Genomic DNA, 27,144 nt, shown 5'->3' on the forward strand with positions numbered 1-27,144 from the left:
AAGTATCTGACCTCAGCTCAGGTCATGATCTCACTGTTCATGAGTTTGAGCCCCACATCAGGCTCTCTGCTGACAGCTCTGAGCCTGGAGCCTGCTTCAGATTCTATGTCTCCTTCTCTCTCTGCTCCTCCCCAACTTGCACTCAGTCTCTCTGTCTCTCTCAAACATGATTAAATGTTAAAAAAAATTTTTAAAGGGGTGGCTGGATGGTTCAGTCAGTTAAGCATCCAACTTCAGCTCAGGTCATGAACTCATGGTCTGCGAGTTCAAGCCCTGTGTAGGGCTCTGTGCTGACAGCTCAGAGCTTTGAGCCTGCTTTGGATTCTGTGTCTCCTCTCTTTGCCCCTCCCCTGCTCACGCTCTGTCTCTGTCTCAAAAATAAACAAACATTAAAAAAAAAATCTTAATATTCTTTTTTCTCTGCCTTGATAAATGAAGAATATAGAATGTAAGTAATGTGATAATTACAAAAAATATATAATACTTCAAAAGTTCAAATAGAATACCCGAGTCTCTCAAAGACATGAAATTAAACACAGCATTAAAATTACCTTGATGATGGTCGGTGAGCATGTCCGTTTGTATCTATTCCTAACAAATGTAAGAAAAAAACTATTTTTTCTTCATTTAGTTTAGAAAACAAAGACTGGTTGTTTCTGGCAGCATGAAAGAATTCCTATAGGTAACAAATCAGTTAAAGAAATTTAGTCCATTTATTTTCATAAAAAATAATTCTGATGAAAACCTTGAATTAAATGTATACATAACTATAAAATTAAATTATTTTATTTTGTTTAAGTTTATCCTCAGAACCAACCAACACAAAGTCCTTATTGTCAGTTCAGACATCAACGCTTGATCATGAGTGAGCTGGGCTATAATTAGGCCAAAAAAGGGTTACAGAAAGGGGACCTTGATTTCATGAAGATCTCCTAAGCACTGAATAAAATATATACCAGGTTGAATTAATATGTTGACAAGAGCCAAAAATAAAACAGTACAAGTGGCGACAGTTTAGGAACATTTTATCATTTTTAAATGTTTTAGGAGCCGGACTACTTCTTGTCCTGTCTCATTGCTGCCCTTGTCCAACTGTTAGTGCTCACTTGAACGGTGTGAATAGCTTCTGAACAAGTTCCTTTTCCCCAAGACTAGAACCTGTTCTTCACGCTGTGTGATAGAAAAATGACCACTTAATAAAATATGGGTCGAAAATTATTATATTGTTTCATAATCGCAAACTGGATTCACAAAGCCCTTCTAAGACAATGAATTAAACATCTACTTGCATACACATGAATATGTAAACAAGTTTCTGTGGGGAATACTTATAAACTACTTTCAATAAGTCAACAGGCTCTGCCAAGATACGTAATTGTCGTTCACATAACTGTCTCTTAGTAGATAGTAACTTTAACGAGGAAAATGTCATTGCCCGACAAAAGTGTGAAGTATTTTTTGAAATAATCCTTCATTATTACAAATACCAAAAAATACAAATGGTGCCATTAAAGAAACCTGCTATTCAAGAATAGAAGTAAATAAAATAAAAAAAAAAAAAACCATAATATGTAACCTACTGCTATCCTCCTCAAAAGCATAAAACTGCCCCCTAGCTTTCATATACATTCTACTTAGCTCCTAAGAAGTTTTAAATTTAGATGGAAGTGGTGAGTTCTTCAAGAGAATGAAGTTAAATTCTAAAGATATCATTGAAAGCTGACAAAAACAAAACAAAACAAAAACAACAACAACAACAACAACAACAAAAAACTAGCAACTTTAGTTGAGGCACGTTTATAATTTGTTCCATGACTGGTAAAAAAAAGAAATATTCAGCCATGTAAGAAGTGCTATTCATTCACATATGGACACAAGATATGAGATGCTATGAAATTCTATTCTTGCGGAGCTCAACCTGTTAGATTCCTATTGGCTTTTTAAAAGTTGGTCTTTTGGACCTAAGAGGTTTTGAAATATACCCCTGGCTACTTTCCCCTTCATATCTAGTATACTCAGGACCATCAGCCCCCGCTTTTTCTCCTCCCCTTGCAAAGGCACTCATTCATTTCTGCACTCCACAAATATTTGTTATGCATCAAGGGAGAATGCTAGATGACTACCTCAACACGCATTCTCCCTTTCTGAGTAAAAACCTGTGATTTCGTGAAACATGGCAACGCTCCAACCTTAAAACCCAATTTCCCATCCTCTCTCACAGCTAGATGTGCCTTAGTGGTTGTGGCCAACAAGATATAAGTCAAATATTTCAGTCAAAAGACTATAAGGACCCTAAGGCTCTTTGAAATAAACATAATCAGGAAAGAAGGTCCTTTCCAATTCCTTGCACTGTTGACCTAAAACATTGAAGTAATGGCTGCAACTCCAGCATCTCTTGGATCATGAAAAAACTTGGAAGATAAAACGCCTGCTCCGAGGATAGAGGAGAAATTCAAGACTGAGCCTTAATGACACCGTGGAACCATTATGGCAATCCTGGACTGCACCAATCTTGGGCTGCCTACTGCTGGCATTAACTTTATGGAGATAAAAGTAAACTTTTAAGCCATATTTCTTCCCTATTATACAGAACTGAACCTAATCTAAACTAATACTTGTATCTATGTACCAGACAATTCCTTGATAGGAATTTAGAGATAACAATGGGAAAAGTCAGTGTTTCTGCCGGTAAGATGTAAATAGGATGGAAGGGGGATCAACTGTGGTATAGCATAAAGAAGTACTTAAGGTAGTGGTATTAAGGGAATATAGAAAAGAGTTATCTAAGTCTAACTGGAAGTGAAGTGCAGCAAAGGAAAGCCACGGAAGGCCTATATGAGGAGATGATGTACAAAGTGAGTTTTGACAAGCAAAGAGATTCAACATGTATGAACCTCAAGGGCCTTATGCCAAGTGAAACAAGCCATTCACAAAGGACAAATACAGTATGATTCCAGTTATATGAGGTAGCTAGATTAAACAAATACATAGAAACAGAGTGTAGAATGGTAGTTGCCAGAGGCTGGGAGAAAGAGGAAATGGGGAGTTGTTCAATGAGCACAGAGTTTTGGTTTTGCAAGATGAAAAAGTTCTGGAGATTGGATACACAACAATGTGAATGTACTTAATGCCACTGAGCCTGTATACTTAAAAATGGTGAAGATGGCAAATTTTATGTTATATGTATTTTACCACAGTTAAAAACAAAAAGTGAGTAGACACTCGCATGGATTTGTTTTGTTGGATTAAACATGAGTCTTTAGGCAGGTCCCAAGTCCAGATTCCCTCTCTAGCCTTATCTCAGACGTTGCTCCCAGTCAGTATTCTTGTCACACTCAACTCCTTCCTTCAGTTCCTCAAATCTATTATGCTGGCTCTTCCCTCAGGGCCCACGATTTATATAATGCTGTTGGCTTGAAATAGGCTTCCACACTGCAATCCAGCTCCATTTCTTTGTTTCCTACGCTTCTTCAGGGATCATCTCAAAACTCTCAGGAAAGCCTTCCCTTAACTGTCTGAATCACAATTTTCTAAAGATACATTCTTTAAATATATCATATTACTTTCCACTGCTGATGATTTCATGTTTACTGTTATTATTATACATATGTACCATATTTTATAAAGTCATGGGCAAATCTTTTTTTCTAATCACTATCATATCACCAACACTAGCGGTGTTGAAATAAAAGGAAGAAAGGCATAAAATCAGGCCAGCCACAAACTATATCTTCCCACCCACAAGGAATCAAAACCACGATTCCAGAGCATTTTTAGCTACGTATATGAAATTAGAAGCCAAGTGCCTTTCAGCATATGCTGATATAAGTAGATTCTCTTACAAAGCAATAATTAGAAAAATAATTTGCTAATTCCTTTCTGAAAGAGATTTTATTTAACCTGAAAGTTTTCCCTGTTGACAAAAGCATATGTTAAAAGAAAACAGAAAATTTCAAGAAGATCCTGATGAAAGAAATAGGGTTTATCAAAGCACGCACTGAATACTTAATTCATGCTAAGTAAATACAAAGAAAAATGCCGGCATATACTGAGGAACACATTTACAAACTAACAAAAATGGCCACATTGTGAAGAAGTCCACAATGTCAGTCCGAAAGATAGTACCAGTAAAGCAAGAATCATTAAAGGTCAAGCAATGAATGCTTCTTACAACAGATAAATTATAAGTTGTAATTTGTAAATGAGAAACAATGGACAGGAAGAAAGGAGAGCCAATGTCCACAATTAAGATTTTCACACAATTTTTAAAAATGTGAATTCTATTGGGTAGCTGGTGAAACTATGATAATTGTCACTATTAAATAGTCCAAACAACTTTACTTCTTAGAGCAACTCATGGATAGTTTATTAGGACTGATTTGCTAATTTATGTTTGCTTACCTTTCTGGAAAGTACAATTTTTTAAAAATCATCTTATTACAAATATATCAATTTGAACAGCATTTTCAAAAGCATTTTTTTTTCAACTTTTATTTATTTTTGGGACAGAGAGAGACAGAGCATGAACGGGGGAGGGGCAGAGAGAGAGGGAGACACAGAATCGGAAACAGGCTCCAGGCTCCGAGCCATCAGCCCAGAGCCTGACGCGGGGCTCGAACTCACGGACCGCGAGATCATGACCTGGCTGAAGTCGGACGCTTAACCGACTGCGCCACCCAGGCGCCCCCAAAAGCATTTTTCATACATCTCACATGGTCCCTCTACTGTTGGAGACTATTGTATGGTCAAAGGAAGATCAAGATTTACCTAGGATTATTCAGCAAACTGGGAATGAAACACAGGTTCCCTGAATTTCCAATCTATGGCTCATTTTACGGTCAGAAACATGGAATTTTAAAAAGTTATCTTTTCACATTATTAATTTTTTAAAATTTTCATTAACTAGGGGTGGCTGGGTGGCTGAGTGTCCGACTTTAGCTTGGGTCACGATCTCACAGTTCGTGAGTTCGAGCCCAGCGTCGGGCTCTGTGCTAACAGCTCAGAGCCTGGAGCCTGCTTTGGATTCTGTCTCCCTCTCTCTCTGCCCCTTCCCTGCTCATGCTCTGTCTCTCAAAAATAAATAAACGTTAAAAAGAAAAATTTTTTTTAAATTTTTCATTAACTGGTTATTACAGAATGTGCAGTTTCTTAGAATCCAGTCTTTCTGAAACAGTATGCTACAAATACAGAACTTTCAAGTTCATGCAAGTAGGAAAAAATTAAGATGCATTTACTAACAAATCAGTCTCTAGTACTTTGGGTACAACTATGTGTGCTGAAGATTATCAACTCAATAGCACGCACCTTAACTTTATCAAAAACCCAAGTATCCAGTTTTGTTACATCATGGGCACCAAAATCTTCACTGTCAGCATCATAGGTATACGTAAAAACATGGTCTCCATAAGCACCTGAGGAGGAAATTTGGGGAAAAATATTTTCAACAATTTTTTAAGCCTTCATCAAATATGAAACAGTCATTTAAAGATTCCTGTGAGTAACCAGAATTTTTCACAAAGCATTGTGTATTATGACAGGGAAGAGAAAGATAGGAGGAATAATTAACATTTATTTTATGTGCCTCAGACCATGATTTGTACTTTAACACATGCTATTGTTTTTTGTTCTCACAATAACATTCTAATTTACAGATACACTACATGTAAGTTCATTAACATGGCCAAAGTCACAATGCTGATACACAACAGCACAAAAATAAACACCAAAATCTGACTCCCTGTACAGATTAGCCTATTCAAAAAATTTGTGTGTCTTCAGATCTACAATTTAGAATAGATGAAGTCATTTGGTTTCCAACACTTCCTAAAGCAAGAAGAAAATTCAAACATTTCTCTTATTCATAGAATATGTGTATTTTTCTAAATATAAGAGAATAAGTATTGTCTATTGCTACATTCTCTGAAGGAGTCAACAAACATTAATCTTACACATTTGCAAGATTTTATTAAGAATCTAATCAACTTAGTGAATTTCTGAGATACACTCTTATAGGTCACAAGGAAGAGATATAACAAAGGAATAATCTCTTATAATAGCAATTCAGTTCCAAAGATACTACCATTGCCCAGCTATTCCACTTCCCACATCCTAAGGAAAGATCTCAGTGGCTTTGTTGGTTACCATTACCATAAGAAATGGAACATTTCTATTAGATTGTTTTTGATTCAGGCGTTGTTCCTGTCCTATCAACTACAGCCGGAAGTAAGAAGGTAAACTTAGTGAGTCCTAGACACTTAATCCATCCTCACCACTGCCAATCCCCCCAAAAGCTAAACTGCTTTCCAAAGAAGGAAGTGTATATAAATGGCAAGCAGTCTGGGGTTTTTTGGCTTGCCCTACATAAGGATGTTCTATGAATATAATATGCAAAATTCTGAATGTATATTTTGCTTTCAGGACATACAATAATACTCAACAATTCCAATTACTAAGATTACACTTATGGCTAAACATAAAGTTATAAAACCTTTTCATTAGGTGAAATGACCAATCATTCTATTCTCACTAAAAAGCATTTAAAAGGGGTCCCTGGGTGGCTCAGACAGTTAGGCATCTGACTTCGGCTCAGGTCATGATCTCACAACTTGAGAGTTCGAGCCCCGCATCAGGCTCTGTGCTGACAGCTCAGAGCCTGGAGCCTGCTTCAGATTCTGTGTTTCCTCCCTCTCTCTCAGTCCCTCCCCCACTCATGCCTTGTCCTTCTCTCTCTCTCTCTCTCAAGAATAAACATTGAAAAAATTAAAACTAACTGAATAAAAAATACAAAGCATTTAATGACACAAAATTCAAATGGAATCCAATTGATTTTTACAAAATAATATATAAATGAATTTTCTAATCAATGCACAGAAACAAACACAACAAATCCAAATGGCATGATCTTGAATATGTAATAGAAATTGTAAGTTACAGCATTTAAATCTTTCTGTGAATATCAACAAACTTCTTATAATTTATCAAAACAAAATGAACCAGACATCAACATCATCGTCATAATGAAGAATTACGTGATAAGCACGTTGCTAAGTGTCTCACGAGAATTATCCAATTTAATCCTAAACACAAACCTATGAGATATAGATTATTATTATTATCACATTTTTAAAAAGGCAAATTGAAGGTCAGGGAAGTTATCTAACTTTCCCAAGATTATAAAGCTGTTAAATGTTAGAGCCATACAGCACTTCATTGAATCCAAAAACTAACAAGTATATGATGTGCCAATATTTCAAGTACAACTAAAAGAAAGAATCAAATGGACATGTCCATCCATTGTAATACACATCCCTATGTCAGAGATGTTAAATATTAAAAACAAGTAACTCAAAAATCAATAAAATACAGTAAGTAATATATAAAAATTACCATACTGATTTATTACCTATACCATGTGAGGGAATATAATCAATGACTCTTACCTTTGGCAAACATAGTCAAGATATCAGGGCTTCCCCAGCTCCATGTGTACTTGCTCTCATTAATAAGAGAATCAAATTCCACAGGATTTTCCTTCCACCCTTTAGGTCATTGAGAGAAGAAGCCAATAGTGAAAACAGTAACATATACCTGGTGAAGGATTAGTATAACCCCTAACGTGGTATTCTTCAACTAATGACAATGAGGATTAATTGCAGAACAAATGCAAAACTGGTAAGCGATTTTGTTACATGTATTATACCATAAACTATTTTAAGATTTTATTTTTAAGTGATCTCATATACCATAATTTTCTTTGAAAGTTTACAATAGATAATTTCCTTCCTACTAAAATACAGAATTTCTTTTTTTAAGTTTTGAGCTCTAACATCTAGAAAAACCATGGATCCATCCAATCAGATTGTTTCAGGAGCACAGGACGACAAAACCAAAGCTTAATTCTTGAATCAACACAAGTGTGTGTTTATGAGTAAGGCATGCTAAAATACTTGCCAAAAGTAGGACAAAACACACATCACTTTGTGTCATGATTCAGTGTTAAGCAATATTTATGCAACAAGTTTTTCATATAATAAAGTCATCCATACAGACAATACCTTTGGCAACTGCACTGACATCTTCATAAAACCCAGCGATCAGGGCCACATGACCTGGCCGAGACTCAGTTGGCACACGGGTATGAGATAACCCCCAGCTGCCTTCATGCATTATGATATTCCTAAAAGATATTATTGATCAATAGTTAACACAGACTATGATTAAGTCCTGTTAGAGCTTTAGAAAAATAAGATTATTCCAGAAGGAATCAAAATCAAAACACGAGTCAAAATTTAAGAAGGAAAGGAATCTTTATGGGGCACCTGGGTGGCTCAGTCGGTTAAGCGTCCGACTTCAGCTCAGGTCATGAGCTCACAGTTCGTGAGTTCTGATCCCAGAACTAACCCTCTGACTAGCTGGATTCAGCACTGTAAGTAAGCCAAAGTGAGACAAAGAACCATCTTACCACTACACATGTGTATGAAGCCATAAAGTATTCAGATGGCTTGTTACCCAAGAAATAAATGACACATACAATATTCCATCAAAGTGAGATTTCATTAGGTGTGATATGTATGGTATTACGGTCATGCAGGAGAAAGTCCTTCTTAGGTGATACACGCTGAAGCGTTTGGTGGTAAGTGTATGAGATCTTGCTTTCAAATTATGCAGGAAAAAATAATTAAAAATTTAAGCACGTGTGTGTGTAAATGTGCGGGTATATTGAGAAAGAAATGTAAATATGAAAATAATTAAAAACTGTTAAACCTACAATAAGGGTATACAGATGTTCATCATTATAATCCTTTCCATTTCTCTGTGCTGAAAAATTCTCAAAATAAAAAATTGAAGGTAGGAGAAATGGCTAGACTCCTAATTAGGAGTTAAATTACATTCCTAAATTTGAGATTCAAACAGGCTTAAGTTTTCTTTTGCTAAAAGGTGGTGTCAATATTCTTTAAGTTAAAAAATATATATATATTCTTTAAGTTGTATCCCAGAGAAAGCAAACCACCAGCAACACCATTGCAGGTGACGGACCAGCAGAGCAACCTGTTATCCAAGACTGACTACACTGGTAATGGTTTTCAAAATGAACGCCTGACACCCAAAATAATAACTACTAGGACTGGTTTAGATATTCTTTTTTTTTTTTCCTAATGTTTATTCATTTTTGAGAGAGAGACAAAGCACGAGCAGGAGAGGAGCAGAGAGAGGGGAGACACAGAATCTGAAGCTGGCTCCAGGCTCCGAGCTGTCAGCACAGAGCCTGATGCAGGGCTCAAACCCACAAACCCAGAGATCATGACCGGAGTGAAGCTGGACGCTTAACGGACTAAGCCACCCAGGCGGCCCTGGTTTAGACATTCTTAAATACTGACTTACTTCATACTAAAACCAATTTCGGTTAAATGCATGCATAATAAATAAAAAGTCTAAAAACTACTGAACCACTTATTAAGGGAGAAATATTTTTTAACTTCTTCAGTTATTTAATGAAAACTGAACTTTAACACAAAGAGGTAGGTATAAAGAAATTTGGATCTCTCTGTTCAAAAACATTTTCATCAGTTCATGGGGCGCCTGGGTGGCTCAGTCAGTTAAGCGTCCAACTTCAGCTCAGGTCACGATCTCACGGTTTGTGAGCTCAAGCCCCACATCAGGCTCTGTGCTGATAGCCTGGACTGCTTCGGATTCTGTGTCTCCCCCTCTCTCTGCCCCTCCCCTGCTCATGCTCTGTCTCTCAAAAATAAATAAAAGTTAAAAAAAATTTTTTTGGTCAGTTCAGATATTTTTTAAAAGACAAAGGGAGGAATGAATAAAACCCTTCACAAACAGGTTTAAAAGAAACTAGAAGATTACTGAAATTGTAAACACACAATGGCTTACAACACAAGGCACATCAACCATGCACGCCCTTGGCCTGCCACCCACCACCCAAATGAGAAACAAGGGCTACCAGCAAAGCTCGCCTTTTCCTTCAGAACCAGCATATTTTTATCCTATTAATTTGCAATGAACTATATTTCTCTTTCTTTGACAACTAGGAAATTCATCAAAATATACCACCCAAATTTTTAATTATTTGTAGAAATTCACGTGACATATTTTTGTGAACCGAACTTAACTCTGGTTTGATTTTCTTTTCTTACTCATCTTTTCCCACTGCCCTGAGTTGCTCACTTATTTACTTTGATCCTTTAGTATATTATACATTTCTCTAAGCCACCATTAATTTATTTCAGGAAATTAACAGGAATCCAAGGTCCTTCATTCTTCTAGCAGTGAACACTTATTAATCACCTACTATGTGCTAAGAACTGGAAATAAAGTGGTATGCAAAACAAACCCCCAGGCTTCATGGACCCTGCACATGCTAAGTACTATAAAGAAAACTAAAAAACAAAGGAAACAGGGGCACCTGAGTGGCTCAGTTATTTAAGCGGCAGACTCTCAATTTTAGCTCAGGTCATGATCTCACGGTTCGTGAGACTGAGCCCCACTTCTGACTCCATGCTGACAGGGAGCAGAGCCTGCTTCTGACTCTCTCTCTCCCTCTCTCTCTGCCCCTCCCCTTCTCACACTCATTCTGTCTAAAAATAAAGAGACATACATACATACATACATAAATCACAGTAAAGAGATAAAAGTAATGATGGCAGGTGAGAATGGGGAAGATGGAATAATATTTTAGATAAATATCCACTTGAATCTGAGTTTCACTCTCTCTACAACAGCATTAGAAGGGCTTTTGAGGGGCTGGCCGCTAATCGGAAAAATAATAATTATTTGTAGGAGCCCTATAAGTTTAAAAACTTAAATATTTCTTTTCAAAGCCACTTCATAGAATCTAAAGTCACATTTAACAGTGACATAGACGTGGAAGGGCTTTCTATATTTTATAGGTGTATTCTGAGTTGAACTCTGTATTTTCTAGTTAAACACCATCGTAATTAGCATTCATTAGTACTTACACTTGTCATTATTTTAGAAATGTAACCAGCTTGTTTTATAAGTATAAGATAAGCCAGGTTTGGAAAATTAGGACAAGTTGGGCCAAGCAGCTAAGGTCACACATAACTCCTGGAAAGAAAGAAACCTGTTAATCCACAGACAAAGGCAGATATATATGTGCCCTACTGTCTTTCTCATCATCACTTCTATGTCCACCATGAGATCAAATAATCTCAGGATAACATTTTCTTTGTACCAGTTAACATGCTTACCTAATAAATGGTGCTCTCGAATTTCCATTTTCATCTAATTCATAAAGCGTATCTGCCCGTAGGCCATCCGCAACAAACAGTACTAATCTTTTTGCCGGAGGAGGCAATGGTGTGAACTGAGGAGTCATTCCATGAACCAAAGGAGAGGTAAAATAAATATCGAAGATGGAGCCGAAGAACACAAAATGTACGAACAATCCCAAAATAAAGAAGAGCAGCATATCCAGTGCGACCAACTAGTCTTCGAGGAAAACTGAGAGAGGGGACAAGATTAAATCTGAGTAAACCTTAATGCAATTGTACATATTTTTAAATATTTTGATGACTGCATGTAGAAGTGAACATATATCATAAAATATCACATAATTTACAACTTCACTTTCATTTATGGTGGTAACAATGAACATTATTTAATAATGAGATAATACTGAAATAAAATATGTGATAAAATACACTCGCACAAAGAGAAAGTTCAAGTATGATACACAATTAGCGCCACTAAACTATTTATGTAGAATAAATGTAAGTGCATGCGAAGTTCAAAAAAACTAACACAGGATTAAAAAACAAAGAATTAAATGAGTGTTAAAATGAATCAGCATTCAGTCAAATCAAATCCTGTATAAAACAGAAAATCATGCATGGTGCTGTTGGCTGCTCATATGACCCCACCACTGACATTCTTGGAATTTAACATTACTTAAATGTTTGCAGATTTCTTTTGACTTTTGGTTATCAGCTCAGGACACTTGTAAGTTCTCCTGATAATCACCAAGTTGAGCAGGTAACATGCATTTTTGTCTATTTAGCTGAATTATAGGAAGGAAAAAGTAGTTAAACTCCATGTGTTTCAGAAAATGTATACTCATTAAGGGAACACTTTCAGTTCCCTGAACCAATATAAAAAAAGCAAAGGCTATATTCATTTATTCAATGAAAATGTTTGTGCATATATTCTGTGCATAACTGTGTGTGGGGTACAACTGAGAACACCAAGAAGACATAGTCACATATCTGATAAGCTTACAAATACTTACAGAAAGAAAAGTAAGCAATATGAAATATTTAAATAATACTGTAAGACAGTATGCCATTAACTGCCAAGATCAAGTCCATGGGAGTGTTTTCCAAGTCAGTCTATAATTTACTTTTGTTGGTCAATCTCCCTGCAGATTAAAAACAACAACAAAGTACTCTTAACTTGTCTTTCTTGTAATATAACTACATCAGTTACATACAGTGACCCTTGGCTGAAAAACACCAAAGATGAAGTCGTTTTAATTATAGACACGTCTTATTCTTCCTGGCCTAAAGAATTACATCATGGAAGGTGGCAAAATACCTTGTAAAAACCCTAAAACATTGGGGGGGTGGGGAACCCTTATCAAGGTCAAGCAGATCATAAAAAGAATATGAAATACAGTAAACAGCCAAATTATGAGCCACTATTTTCCTAAGAGAATTAAGAGTCAAATAAGTATTAAAGACATTCCACAAAGTATAAAAGGTCCCTTAGAAGATGCAAGACCCTCAGAATAAATATTCTGCTTTTTCTAATACATATGAACTTCAACTACACAGCAAGTACCATCTTAACAATGGTATTCTGAACATAAAAATAAAACAATCACTGTGATACATTTGGAAAATGCAGAAAAATCACCTATGATTCTACCACCTAAAGAAAAGTCAGTTACATTTCTTATAGTTTTTATCCATTCTACATTTTTATAAAGGCTCACAATTTTATATATTTTTATATACCTTTTTCCCTTTATTATACATTAAGATTTCTTTATTACTTAAAAAAAAATCCTCTTGGTACATACCATTTACTATTACCATGCTCTATCCTTTTTTTTTTTTTTTAATATATGAGATTTATTGTCAAATTGGTTTCCATACAACACCCAGCGCTCATCCCAAAAGATGCCCTCTTCAATACCCATCACCCACCCTCCCCTCCCTCCCTCCCACCCCCCATTACCATGCTCTATTCTATGGGTACACTGAAATTTTTTTGATCACCCCCATGCTGTTAAATATCGAAGTGTTTTTTTTTCCATTTTTTCACTATTAAAAGTGTCAACATGATTTGTAGTTTTTATATTAACTTTTAGACATTTCACGTGTTTAACATACTGTGTATAAATGCAATACTGGGTCAAAGGCTATGAGCCCCTTTAAGGCTTTTGATACACTGTATCCAGATGCACTTTTTTTTAGCTAAATACTGATTCTCCTACTGACAAACTAATGTAACACATGCAATATAGATTTCTCTTGTTTATCTCACAAGCCCTCCTAAAGAAAAAGCTATCCCTTCAAATAGACGCGGTGTAATTTGATGAATTGAAAAGGAGACGTTGAGAACAATAATCTCAGTGACAAGATTTCAAACAGAGAAATTGTTATTAATAACAGTGTCTCAAGAAAGGAAGGTATGGTCAACTGTGTCAGATAAAGACTGGAGTAAGAGTAGGGCTGCACAGTGACTTGGTGGCTGAAAGGTGTCGTTAACCTCACTGAAGAATTGCAACAGAGTACTAAGGGCTGAGCCCTATTAAAGTGCTTGTTTGGAAAGTGAACAGGAGGTAAGGAAGGGAAAGACAGTGGAATGAATACAGCTTTTTGGGAGAGCGTTAACTCTGAAGAAGAAAAATGAAAATTGACATAGGGCCACTAGATGGTTTCCTTCTCCTAGAAATAAATTTGGGTGCTGAGGAATGATTCTGAATGCAGCAAGAGATGAAAGCTGGGGACACTGCAGGACTTACCAACCCTTGTGAAAGCCAGAAAAGATGGGACGGAGAGCACAAGTGGAGGAGACGACCTACTCCTGGTTAGCCTGGGACCTTCCTGCTTTTGGCCTTGAAGGTCTTGCAGCACCGGGGAAACCTCTCAAGTCCACACAATCTATCTTGGGCTCTTCGGTTGGCTCCTCCCAGGGCAGCCTGCCTCTCAAATTTCTCACGTCTTCTCAACTGTCACCTCCTCAAGGTTTCTCTGACCACCAGAAGTAGACCCCTCCCCTTCATTTTCCTTGATTTAAATAATCACACATTCTGGGGCACCCGGGTGGCTCAGTAGGTTGAGCACCCAACTTTGGCTCAGGTCATGATCTCACAGTTTGTGAGTTCAAACCCCGCATCGGGCTCTGTGCTGACAGCTCAGAGCCTGGAGCCTGCTTCAGATTCTGTGTCTCCCCCTCGTTCTGCCCTTCCCCTCTCGCACTCTCTGTCTCTCACTCTCTAAAATAAATACACATTAAATAAATAAATAAATAATCATATATTCTGTATTTATAATAAAAATATAATATCTAGCAGCCCATTTTTCAATGCTAACAAGGAATTCTGCTATAATTCTTTCAGATCCAAAAAACTATCTACTAATGGATGTTTTTAATTTTCTTAAACATATGTTATTAAATTAACATTACCCCTGTTTTTCTTTTTGAGTGTAAGGGCTCTCTGTCATACCTTCCACTTATTTAAACGTTAATTATCTTAAGACCAACAGTCTTACTAATTTTTTTCTGAAGCATTCTAAAGCATTCTAAACTTTCTGAAGCACCTACTTTTTAATTTTTCAATCAACTTTATTAAAGTATAATTTATATATAAAAATGGACCTATTTTAGGTTTTATGTTTTGGCAAGTATGTACTCACATAAACAGAATCGAGATCTAGAATACTTTTCTCTCTCTAAGAAGTTCCCCCATGTCCCTCTGCAGACAATCCCTGCTCTATAGTCCTGACCATAAGCAATCACTAATCCCTCTTCTGTGATTCACGATTAATGTTGAGAGGCGCCTGGGTGGCTCAGTTGGTTACGCGTCCGACTTCGGTTCAGGTCATGATCTTGCGGTTTGTGGATTTGAGCAACGCATCAGGCTCTGCGCTTGACAGCTCAGAGCCTGGGGCCCGCTTCGGATTCTGTGTCTCCCTCTTTCTCTGCCCCTGCCCTGCTCATGCTCTGTCTGTCTCTCTCTCAAAAATAAATAATACATTAAAAAAAAATTCAAGCAAAAAAATGAAAGATTAATGTTGAATGTTCTAGATCATCACTGAGATGGAATCATAATACAAAGTTTATTATATCTATTTTCTTTTTTTTTAATTTTTTTTCAATGTTTTTTTAATTTATTTTTGGGACAGATAGAGACAGAGCATGAACGGGGGAGGGGCAGAGAGAGAGGGAGACACAGAATCGGAAACAGGCTCCAGGCTCTGAGCCATCAGCCCAGAGCCTGACGCGGGGCTCGAACTCACGGACCGCGAGATCGTGACCTGGCTGAAGTCGGACGCTTAACCGACTGCGCCACCCAGGCGCTCCTATTATATCTATTTTCATTTAGCATGTTTTTGAGATTCATGCAGGTGATTTAGTTGTTTTTTCCTTTTTAATATTAAGAAGTCTCCCACTGTAGGGATATACCACAAATTGTTTATGTATTAACCTCTTGAAGGATATGTGAGTTGTTTCCAGTTTCTGGCTATTATAAATAAAGCTTCTTAAAACAGCAAATGCACAGGACTTTATGTATACATGCTTTCATTTCTCTTGGGTAAATATGCAGAATGAGAATTGCTGGGTTAAATGGCAAGCAGATGTTTAAATTCATATAAAGAACTGCCAAACTTTCCAAATTGCTTTACACACCTGTTATACACAGTTTTTTCAGAAAGTGCTTTAAAACTTTATTGACAATCTATAATTTTGCTATAAGTGCCATTTAAGAATTTAACCTAATTTTTATAGTAAGTGTAATGTGCTTTACATTCTTTTATATATTGTGTATCACATATCTCCATAGTAAGAGTATTCAATTATAGCACTAGCTACTTACTATTGACTGTCTACTCTGCATCAGATCCTGCATTGGGTACTTTACTTACATTCTCTCCTCTAATCCTCAGAATCTGCTTTGTCAACTAAGTATTAGAACCCCATTTTCATAGCAAAGAGTCTAATGGGGCCTAATGATCCTCCCAAGATAGTAAGGGAAAGAGCTGAGATTTGAATCCTGGGTCACATCACTGGAGAGCCTGAGCTTTTTCTAACACTCATTCAGATAACCAGTGTGTCCAGAATTGATCTCACTATCTTTCTTTGAGGGGCTGGATGGCATTATGGGAAAGAGTGTGTACCGAAGCATTCCACTGCAGGGATTCAAATCCTGTCTTCTCTACTTACTGGCAGTGTGACTTGAAGCAAGTTATTTAACTTCTTTGTGCCTCAGTTTCCTCATCCGTTAAATGGCGATAACAATAGCACCTTCCTGAGGTGTTATTAGAATTGAGTGTATATGTGTAAAATACACAGAAGAGTGCCGACCAGAGTCAGCACTCATTAAGTATTAGCTAATATTGTTCCCGATGTACATGAAGCTGGACTCATCATGTGAGAAAAACTTGTTTGCCATCCTTGTTGAGTTTAAAATCTAATTGAATAGATGTAAATCTCTTAGAGAACCAAATCCCAAACTATGTTTCATACCAATGCATCAACTTTAGCTTCATTGCTCTGCTGCTACTTTCCTTATCTGTATGGGTATTTTTTTTTTTTTACTTCTGGTAAGAACACTTAACATGAGATCCACCCTCTTAAATTTTTAAGTGTACAATACAGTATTGTTAACTATAGGCACAATGTTGTACAGCAGATGCCTAGAATTGATTCATCTTGCAAAACTGAGATTTTTCTAGCTATTGAACAACAACTCCCATTTCTCCTCCCCCCACCCAGTCCCTGGAGACCATCATTCCACTCTCCACTTCCATAAACCTGACTCTCTTAGATTATCTCACGTAAGAAGGGTCATGCAGTGTCTGTCCTTCTGTGACTAGCTCATCTCAGCCAGCGTAATGTCCTCCAGGCCAGAAGTGTCTGATAGCCCCAGTTGCTCCATATATTTGCCAACATATTTGGTGTTTTATCCTGCTTAATTTCACCTTTCCTAAAGTGGGAGTGTCCTTGTAACCTACTGTGGTTTTAATTTACATTTCCCCAATGACCAGTGACATTCAGCAACTTCTCATGTTTAACGGATATTTTCTTAATGCTCTTCCCCCCCCTTTTCATTTTTTTTTTAATTTTTTTTCAACGTTTATTTATTTTTTTGGGACAGAGAGAGACAGAGCATGAACAGGGGAGGGGCAGAGAGAGAGAGGGAGACACAGAGTCGGAAACAGGCTCCAGGCTCCGAGCCATCAGCCCAGAGCCCGACGCGGGGCTCGAACTCCCGGACCACGAGATCGTGACCTGGCTGAAGTCGGACGCTTAACCGACTGCGCCACCCAGGCGCCCCCCCTTTTCATTTTTTTAAGTTTATTTCTTTATTTTGAGAGAGAGAGAGAGAGAGAGAGCGAGAAAAGGAGAGAGAGAGAGAGAGAGAGAGAGAGAGAGAATGAGAATCCCAAGCAGGCTCCCCACAGAGCTGGATGCAGGGCATGAACCCACAAACTGTGAGATCGTGACCTAAGCCGAAAACAAGAGTCAGACACTTAACCTACTAAGTCACCCAGGTGCCCCTCCCTTTTCATTTTTAAGTGTTTTTCAAAAAGCAGTCCTTTTAAATTTTGGTTAAGTTCAATTAATTTTTCTTTGAGTTATTTATTTTGTGTCCTACATAAGGAATTTTTGTAAGTGACAGCACTTTTTTAAATACAGATTTTTAATCTTTTTTATTTGAAAGTAACTTCAAACTGAGAAAATAGTTGCAAGAATAACGGTACAAAAACCAGTATACCCCTTAGCCACACACATCTAATGTTCACACTTTCCCCATTTCCTTTATCATTTTTTTGTCTTGCCTCTCCTCTCCCTTCCTCATCTATCTTACCCCTCGTGTATGTACATGCACACCCACGTGTGTATGCACGTGTATACAATTATGTAATATTGTTTTGGAAGCATCTGAGGATAAGTTACATACTCTGTGGCCCTTAAGCTCTAAATACTTCAGTGTTTATTTCCTGAGAACAGTGGTACTCTCTTACAGCAGTTGTCAACTTCAGTAAATTCAACATTGGCATTTCATCTCATCTACCATCTGTACTCCAATTTTTGAAGTGCCCCAATAATGTTCTTTATAGCATTTTTATAGCTCTACTGAGGCATAACTGGTCTATAATAGATTGTACAGATTTAAAATGTACAATAAACACAGGCGAGATAATGAACATACCCATAACCCTCAAAACTTTCCTCATGGCTGTGTAATTCACCCCTACATACTCTGTATTTTTTTATATTATTGCAAGTGGTAGTTTTTATTTCAATTTCTCCTCGTTAGTTCTTCAATCACCAATTTTTATACACTTACCTTGTATCCTGCAACAGTGATAAGTAGCTTTTATGTAGATACCTTTCAATTTTCTAGAGATAATTATATCATCTGTGAATAAAGGACTTCTTCCTTGTCAATATAAATGTCTTTCATTTTTGTCTCATGTTTAGTGTACTGTCCAGAATCTCCAGTATTCTCCGGATGAATAGAAGCGGTAACAATAAAAATCCTTGCCTTGTTTCCAATCTTAGGGTGAAAGTTGCCAGTTTTCCAGGCTCTGTAGATTTCCCTTATTAAGTTAAAGAAATTCACTTCTACTCTTCATATCACTGTCACATCCTAAAATCACGAATGGATGGTGGATGCTGTCAAATGCTTTTTACTGGACATATTGAGATGATCGTGAGTATTTGGTGTTTCTATTTCAGTCTCTTAATGTGGTGAATTATATTGATTGGATTACAAATGTTAAAACGAGCTTGCATTCCCACTTGGTCATTATTAAGTAATATCTTTTCTATAGACTGTTGGATTTCATTTGCTAAAATACTGTTTAGCATTTTAAAGCAATGTTTATGAAAGATATTAGGCTACAATTTTCTTTTCTTGTGATGTCTTTGGTTTTGGTATCAATGAGTTTGGAAGTATTGCTTTTATTTTTTGGAAGAGTATGTGTAGAATGTGTATTATTTCTTCTGTTATTGTGTAACAATTTGCCAGTGAAACCAATGGCTTGAAGTCTTCTTTGTGGGAAGGTTTTCAACTATAAATGCAATTTCTTCATATATATAGGGATATTCAGATTATTTACTAATTGTTGAGTTTTGGTAGTTACATCCTTTAAGAAATTTGTCCATTTCAGGGGCACCTCAGTAGCTCGGTCAGTTGAGCTTCCGACTTTGGCTCAGGTCATGATCTCATGTTCTGTGAGTTCGAGCCCTGCATCAAGCCCTGTGCTGACAGCTCAGAGCCTAGAGTCTGCTTTGGAGTCTGTCTCCCTCTCTCTCTGCCCAACTGGCACTCTGTCTCTGTCTCTCAAAAATAAATAAACATTAAAAAAATAAAAGAAATTTGTCCATTTCATACAAATTGTTAAATTTTTTGGTCTAAAATTATTCATAACATTTTGTTAAATTATTCTCCTTTTTTCTATCCTCCAGTCCAGGACAGAGTCTATCAAATATCATATTGAGTTGTTTAAAGTAAGCCAATTTTCAAGCACTTAATTCATTTCAGTTAGATCTTAAACTCATCAGAGCTAAAGTATACATGGTATATTTGAATATACAGAAACTCACACTGATTTAAATATCTCTTGTTTATCATGGAAAAGTTAGTACTCTCTTTATCATGATTACAAATAAGCAAACACCTAGATCACTTCTCACTTTCATTTGCATTTACAAATAACTCTCTGGACTTATCTTCTCTTTTTCCCATTGCTATTACACAGCTTTTCTGAATGGAGTAACAAAGTCTGTGTGTTAAAGGATCATATAAATTTTCTACTACCCAAAAGCTTACTTAAGTAGTAGAACAAAAATTTTATTTGAGAACTTTGACCTTCCTAGAGCTGTAAAAGCCAAAATAAAAATTGTGCTGTTGTATAAGAACAGCAGGATCCCAGTCATATCATTCCTTGTCTTAGTCTCCTTACTCCTAAAAAAAGACACCATCAGCCTGATTCTATGACAGGAGTCCAATGGAAAGTAACCAAGACATGTAAGGTACAAATGTAAAGTGCTAGGAATACTCTAAACAACTAAATTGTTGATTAAAGCAACTCAACTTTTATTTTTATTTTTCAAATGGAACTCAAAATAGCTGAGTTTACATTATTTTGAAAGAAAGTAATAGAAAAGAAAAAGGCATACTGTATTTTTCTATTCCAGTCAAGTCAACTTCATAACTCCTTGATTACAGACTTGGAATATTCATTATCACCAAATATTAATGACATACACACTGTATTTTTATTTAATATTTCTCAGTGTCCAGTTGGGTTGTATTTTCAAAAGAGCTTGTGTTTTTTACTTCTCCACATTCACAACCACCACAAAAGTTCATCATTTCCTCACCTGGACCACTTCAAAAACCTATAAATGGGTTTCCCCACTAAACTACATGATACAAATTTTTCCCTTCCTCAAAGTAATTATCATATATTGTACTCTACAAATCCTACTAAATTTCATTGGTGATTATATTTTATTCTAATTGGTCTTCAGGAATTTTATACACAGGTCTTAACCCCAAACTCATGTATTCTTAGCCTATTTTCAAGTGATCTTTATACTTAAATAATTTATTTCAATATAAGGAAAATAAGGTCAAATAAGGATATTAAAAAGAATTCCAGGAAGGAAGGCTCCTGGGTGGCTCAGTCCGTTAAGTGTCCAACTCTTGATTTCAGTTCAGGTCATGGTCCCAGGGTAAAGGGATTGAGCCCTGTACTGGGCTCCATGCTGAATATGGAGTCTGCTTAAGTTTCTCTCTCTCTCCCCCCCTCAGGCCCTCCTCCCACTAAAATAAGAAAAATAATAAAGTAAAAAATTAAAATTAAAAAAAAAAAAAAGAATTTCAGGGGCGCCTGGGTGACTCAGTCAGTTAAGTGGCCGACTTTGGCTCAGGTCATGATCTCACGGTCCATGAGTTTGAGCCCCGCACTGGGCTCTTTGCTGACAGCTCGGAGCCTGGAGCCGGCTTCCTATTCTGTGTCTCCCTCTCTCTCTCTCTCCCTCTGCCCCTCTCCCACTCACACTCTGTCTCTCCCAAAAGTAAATAGACATTAAAAAAATTAAAAAAAAAAAGAATTTCAGGAAGGAAAATCAAATGAGAATATAGCTGATACTTTTTTCTTTAACATCATGTTAGAGATAACTACTTAATCAGGTAATAACTTGATTATGATCCCATATCTCCACCAGAATGCAATGATACTGAATTTAGAATCTCACACCTCCTTTCCACAGAAAATTCCAATTAATAAATGCAGAAGGATTGAGGGAAATATAAAATTACAACTAGGTAAACACCACAGTAATAGTTATTGCCACCAAGATCCATTGGTAAATGCTAAACTGAGTGGGCGAAAGTTTGAAGCAAAACAGGATATTTGCAGTCTCAAAAGAATCTCTCCTAAATATATATTAATTACAAAGGAAAAAGAGTAACTTACAATGGAGAAACCCCTCAGACATCACCACACCAAGGGGCCAAGGCTAACCTAACCAGTAATAAGATACATTAACATCATATAACCCTAATATGGTACACTAAGAAAGGCACGACATAATATTTTTGGCAAAAGAATATGTGGTATACTTTCCAAAAATGCTAATAACCTCGATCTATTCAGGGGAGTGTATCAGATTGAGAAACAGTCCACAAAATAATGGACCAGTACTTTTCAAAAGTATCATAGGCATAAAACACAATGAAAGACTGAGGAACTGTCATAGAATGGAGGCTGAAGAGACATAACTAAATACAATAAGGAAACCTGGATTGGATCCTGAGCCAGAAAATATACAATAGTGGAAAACCTGGTGAATTTCAACTAAGAATGGTAGTTTAGTTGATAGTATTAGACAACTGTTAATGTCCTGGTGTTTGATAATTATACTGTAGTTCTATGTTCACATTAGGTGCAGTGGGTGAAGAGTGTATAATAACACAATCACTCTCTGTAGTATTTTTGTAACTTCTCTACAGATCTAAAAATATTTCAAAATAAAAAGTAGAAAAAAATTACTTTGGAGCCTAAGCCTGTACTCAAAAGATAACACTGGCTAGAGCCAGAGTTGTAACCACCACAAATTTTATGGATAGCTGTGATTTCATGTAACCTTTGTTCTTGTAAATAAAGGTTATTACCTAAGCTCACAGGCTTTAAGCGATTTAATGCTCACATCAGCGTCAACCATACTAAAAAGCTCATTATTTAAAGACGGTGTTTTGCAGTTCTCTCACGCTTTTCTTCAGTTCACTCTTCTTTCAGCTTCTCCAACTAGATAATTTCGATTGGCCCCAGTTCCACATTCTTCTTTCCACCTGTCCAAATTTCTGTTAGATTCATCTAGTGAATGCTTCATTCCAATTATTGTACTTTTCAGCTTCAGTATGTCCATTTGGTTCTTCTTCATAGTTCCTATCTCTTTACTGATGCTCTCATTATTCATGCATCACTTTCTGATTTTCTTTAGTTTTTTTGTCCATCATTTCCCTTGCCATTTTAAGCGTATTTAAGACAGTTTACTGAAGTCTTTGTGTAATAAGTCCAAAGTCTAGACTTCCTCAAGAATCATTTCTGTTGATTTTTTTTTTCCTTTGAATGAGCCATATTCTCCTGATTTCTTTCTGTGCCTTGGAATTTTTTGTTGAAAACTTGCATTTCTAATATTACAGTGTGGTAATCCTGGAAATCAGATTCTCCTCCTTCACCAGGGCTTACTTATGTTGAATTTTGATGGTGTCAGTCGTCTGTTTGTTTTGCTAAGCCTGACCAATTTCTCCTTGCATGGAGCTCACAGATCCACCAGATGTGGAAGGTGAGGAACCTATTAGGTCTTTTCCCAGCATGCATTCCATGCATTTGGGGTTATATGTGGGGGAAGGGGGAATGTGAGACAAAAGTCGGCCTCTGCATTGGTCTCTCAGGAAGCCACCGGATCATAGTATTTTAAGAACAAAGTCCAAAGTAAATACCAGTAAGTCACACCAGGAATACAGGCCACAGTCCCCACAGGTGCTGCCCCTGGCACATCAGTGAATGGAGATGGTAATCCAGTGGGTAAAAACACCACTGCGTTCTCTTACCAAAACCCAACTGCCCTTTTCTTCATTAAGCAGTCTGCTAGCTGCCATAAATATTGGATCAGATTCTAGAGTTCCAAAAAAGCCAATTCTACCACTCTTTGACAGCTTGTCTGTTTCAGTAGAGGAACTGTTCTTTTAAGGGCCATACTCAGCCATTTTCTGTGATGTCATCTAGAGACTGTGTTAACTACTTTTGATAGCTAATAAAAATATAGAAACCTGCCATGTGAGGAGCAAATATTGCCAGTCAAAACTGTAAGAAAGTAGTTGAGACCTGCACACAAGAGATTATCAGGTAAACTAGTAAGCTATGTAATTAACACTAGTTCATATGCTTCTTTATACTTAATATTTTGGGGTGTATATTTTTTTCAGCATGATGTATGTCACTTCCAAGTGACAACGGTATGTGACTTTACACGTCATGTAAGAACTAATTATCAAATTTCCTCATGGCCAGTAACCACCAGAGGTTGCTAGTTATGCAGATGATTCATGTTCAGCTGTACACTTGAGAAGAATTCACATTTTTTTCTTCATACCTAAGTCCTTTATCTGTTCCAGGATATCACAGTACAGTTACCTGTCATGCCTCCTTAGGCTTCTCTTGGTTGTGACAATTTCTCAGAGTTTGCTTGTTTTGAAGACTTGCAAGTTCTGAAGAGTAGTAGTCAGGTATATTGTAGGAGGCTCCTCTATTGGAATTTGATGTTTTTTTCATGGTTAATTAGAAGGGGGTTATGGATTTGGGGGAGGAAAACTCCATGTGTAAAATGCCGCTCTTATCACATATCAAGGGTGCATACCATCAACATGACTTATCACCATCGATATTAAACTTGATCATCTGGCTGAAGAAGTGTTTGTCAGGTTTCTCCACAATAAAGTTAATGATTTCCCCTCCCCTTTCATATTATGCTCTTTGGAAGGAACCCACTATGTGCAACTAATACTTATGGAATGAGGAGTTACAGTGAGTTATATTCTATCTACTAAGACCATCAAGTACCTACATAAATTATTTGCAATTCTTCTACGCAGAGGATACACATTTTAAACTCAGTCCATTATGTGATTAAAAGCTGTCATTCTACAAGATTCGATTAACATTATAATCACCAATATTTCCATTTATGCTTTCCCCATTCTACTTAGAAATTAATTTTTACCAGTATATATGTACACAAAGTCCTTATTCCTTTTATGAGCGTATTCTAGCCAGCACTATCAAAAAAATTTATAAGTTATTTAAATATTTAGGCACACATGCATTCTATTATAACTATACTACAATTCATTTGAAAATTATCCTGATAGACATTGTCCCCGATTGTCATTACTACAAAGAATTCTGCAATTTTGCATATCTCTCCTGGTAAAATTGGGAGATTTTCAGAAGACAAACAGAATGATGATTCATTACAAAATTAATTTGGTGGATTGCAATTACCTTTTTCTCTTTTAAATAAAATGAAATAGAAGGGAATACGATAGGATAGAGAATACATCACAATAAGGTACTTCAGAAGTAGTAAGGTAAAGGATTGTTTTGAAAAAGTATTGTTAATTTTTCCCTATGTATGTGCATGTATATGAATATAGCACACTGTAGTGAAATATCTATTTCAAACTATTTTCTGTACACATAAGTTTGAAAACCATGTCTGTTAAGTGGAATTGCTGGAATAAACTATATTCTCAACTTCACAAGATAGTAGCAAAGTGTCAATAACAATTTAGATGCATACCGGCAGTATATGAGATTTCTATTTTCTCTAAATCCCCACAACTGACTGGCACTATCCTATTTACCTTAAGCCAATCTAAACAGGATGAAATGGCATCCTGTGGTTTGGGCATCTATTTGCCTTATTACTAGTGAGCATGAACATCTTTTCATGTTTTTACTGGCCAGTTGGGTTTCCCATCTTTTCAACTGTGTGTGTCTATATCTTTTGATCAAATAGGATTATAGTTGTTGGCCTTATTTCTTTGACTTGTACATTATATTATATGCAGGTGTATGTGTGTGTGTCTCTACATATATATAGAAACATGTATATACTTACATAAAAATTGTGGTGGTTTTTGTTAAATAGAAGCTTTAGAAGTTTAATGCAACATAATTCACCAAATTTATCCTCTCTGGACTGAACTTTTCTGTGTTTTCTACGAGAAAATTTCTCTTGTCTTATGTCGCATAAAAATAGTTTTAAATTTTTTTCACACGTCATTATCTAGAATGTATTTGTATATGGTGTGAGATAGAGCTCTAATTTTATGTTTTTAACCAATGGACAGAAGCACTAGTATAGTTACCACTTTAGAATGTATTAAGATAAATTCCACATCAGATACAAATACAGGCAACACATTTTAAATTCAATTCTTGTCTTTGGCTATTCGTAATAAAAACTGGAAACAATATCTAACAAAAGGAACAGATACAGTTTTTATTCATAATGAAATACCCTACAGCATTGAAAATTAGTTAAGCCCACACCTATGCCAAGGACATACCTCACAAATATAAAAATTGATAAAGAAAAATTTTAAAGGGATTGGCTGTCCTTTTCTCCCCAACACAGCCAAATTTTTTGAAAATAATATGATCTGTTTTTTCTTGATCACCTAAATCTCAAACAAATTGAGACTTGTTTCCATTACATCAGAGAAAGAGAGAGCTTTCACTAACATAATGTAGCCAATATTGCAAAATCCAGTGGCTTTCAGTCTTCCATCTTCCGTTCAGTTTGTGTCTATTGACCATGATCTCTTTCTTAAATAGCTCTCATTTCTTGGCTGTTGTGGACATTCCTCCAGTTTTCCTTCTACTTCTCTGTCCAAAGAAGAATGGTCTCTGTCTGGTCATTGCGTTTTAGGGTTACTCAAAACTTGATCTTAGGCTGTTATTCTCACTTTTATACTTCCTATTGTTTTTAAGATTTTATTTTTAAGTAATCTTGATACCCAATGTTGGGCTCAAACTCACAACCCCGAGATCAAGAGTCTCATGCTCCACCAACTGAGCCAGCCAGGCACCCCTCCGTCCGTGTAGGGTTTTTTGATCCACCCTTGGCTTCAGCTCGCACCTATATGCAAGCCTTACAAACAGCTCCAAATTCTTATATGTAACTCCAACCTTAACACAACCACTTGAGACACAAACTGAATTATGTTTAAAACCAAACTCACGATATCCCCCGTGAACCCTGTTTAGGTAGTAACCCTCCTACCTCCTTAGTGTTTACAGTCTCAGGGGATGGCACCACCTTGCACTCAGGTACACAAGAGAACCAGCAGTCATTCTTTACAACTTTTCCCTGTGTAGCCACATATTACTTTTTGATTTTGCTTTTTTCAAAATGCAAATCTAGACATCTCTCCCCTTGTGTAAAACCCTTCAGGGCCTCTCTCCCATCCTAATCAAGACTAGAAGCCTTAATATGATTAACAAGGTGTTACAGGGACTGGCCTCTGCCTCCCTTTCTAGCCTTGCCTCATGACACTCCCCCTTGCTTTAAGGCATCTCGCCACATTGGTCTTTTTCATTTAAGTGGCCTATGCTTCCTACTGTTATAAACCTCTGCATAATTTGCACTTCCAACCCACCCTCCATCCTCTCTCACTCCATTGTTTCATAACATCTGCTTGCATTTTCAAGCATTACTTCCTCAGGGACTATGCAGTCCAAACCGAAACCCAAAACCAGTACTTCAGTTTGTTAGTACCTAGCTATGTTCTTTATGATTTGGATTAATGTCTGTCTCTATCACTTAACCATAATTCCATGACAGCAAGACAGGGTT

At 36.7% G+C, this 27,144-nt stretch overlaps 1 protein-coding gene across 14 annotated transcripts in view; it reads right to left on the reverse strand.

Annotated features, from left to right (window-relative positions):
• PIGN (phosphatidylinositol glycan anchor biosynthesis class N) overlaps positions 1 to 27,144 on the reverse strand; it is a 104,298-nt gene that overhangs the window by 73,706 nt on the left and 3,448 nt on the right. For 10 of the 14 annotated variants that reach the window (XM_006938957.4, XM_019815381.3, XM_006938958.4 and 7 more), the window contains 6 exons: positions 12,260 to 12,388; positions 11,223 to 11,475; positions 8,055 to 8,176; positions 7,440 to 7,538; positions 5,305 to 5,411; positions 552 to 676 (listed from right to left, as the gene is read on the reverse strand). In XM_006938957.4, the coding sequence (XP_006939019.1) occupies positions 552 to 676; positions 5,305 to 5,411; positions 7,440 to 7,538; positions 8,055 to 8,176; positions 11,223 to 11,443 (674 nt within the window). In that variant the 5' untranslated portion in view covers positions 11,444 to 11,475; positions 12,260 to 12,388. Of the gene's footprint in view, positions 1 to 551; positions 677 to 5,304; positions 5,412 to 7,439; positions 7,539 to 8,054; positions 8,177 to 10,970; positions 11,080 to 11,222; positions 11,476 to 12,259; positions 12,389 to 27,144 lie in introns of those variants that run through there. The other 4 variants (XM_019815378.3, XM_019815379.3, XM_045041057.1 and 1 more) reach the window with 4 other exon arrangements.

The sequence above is a fragment of the Felis catus genome, chromosome D3, assembly GCF_018350175.1.
Source record: "Felis catus isolate Fca126 chromosome D3, F.catus_Fca126_mat1.0, whole genome shotgun sequence".
Taxonomy (NCBI): Eukaryota; Metazoa; Chordata; class Mammalia; order Carnivora; family Felidae; genus Felis; species Felis catus.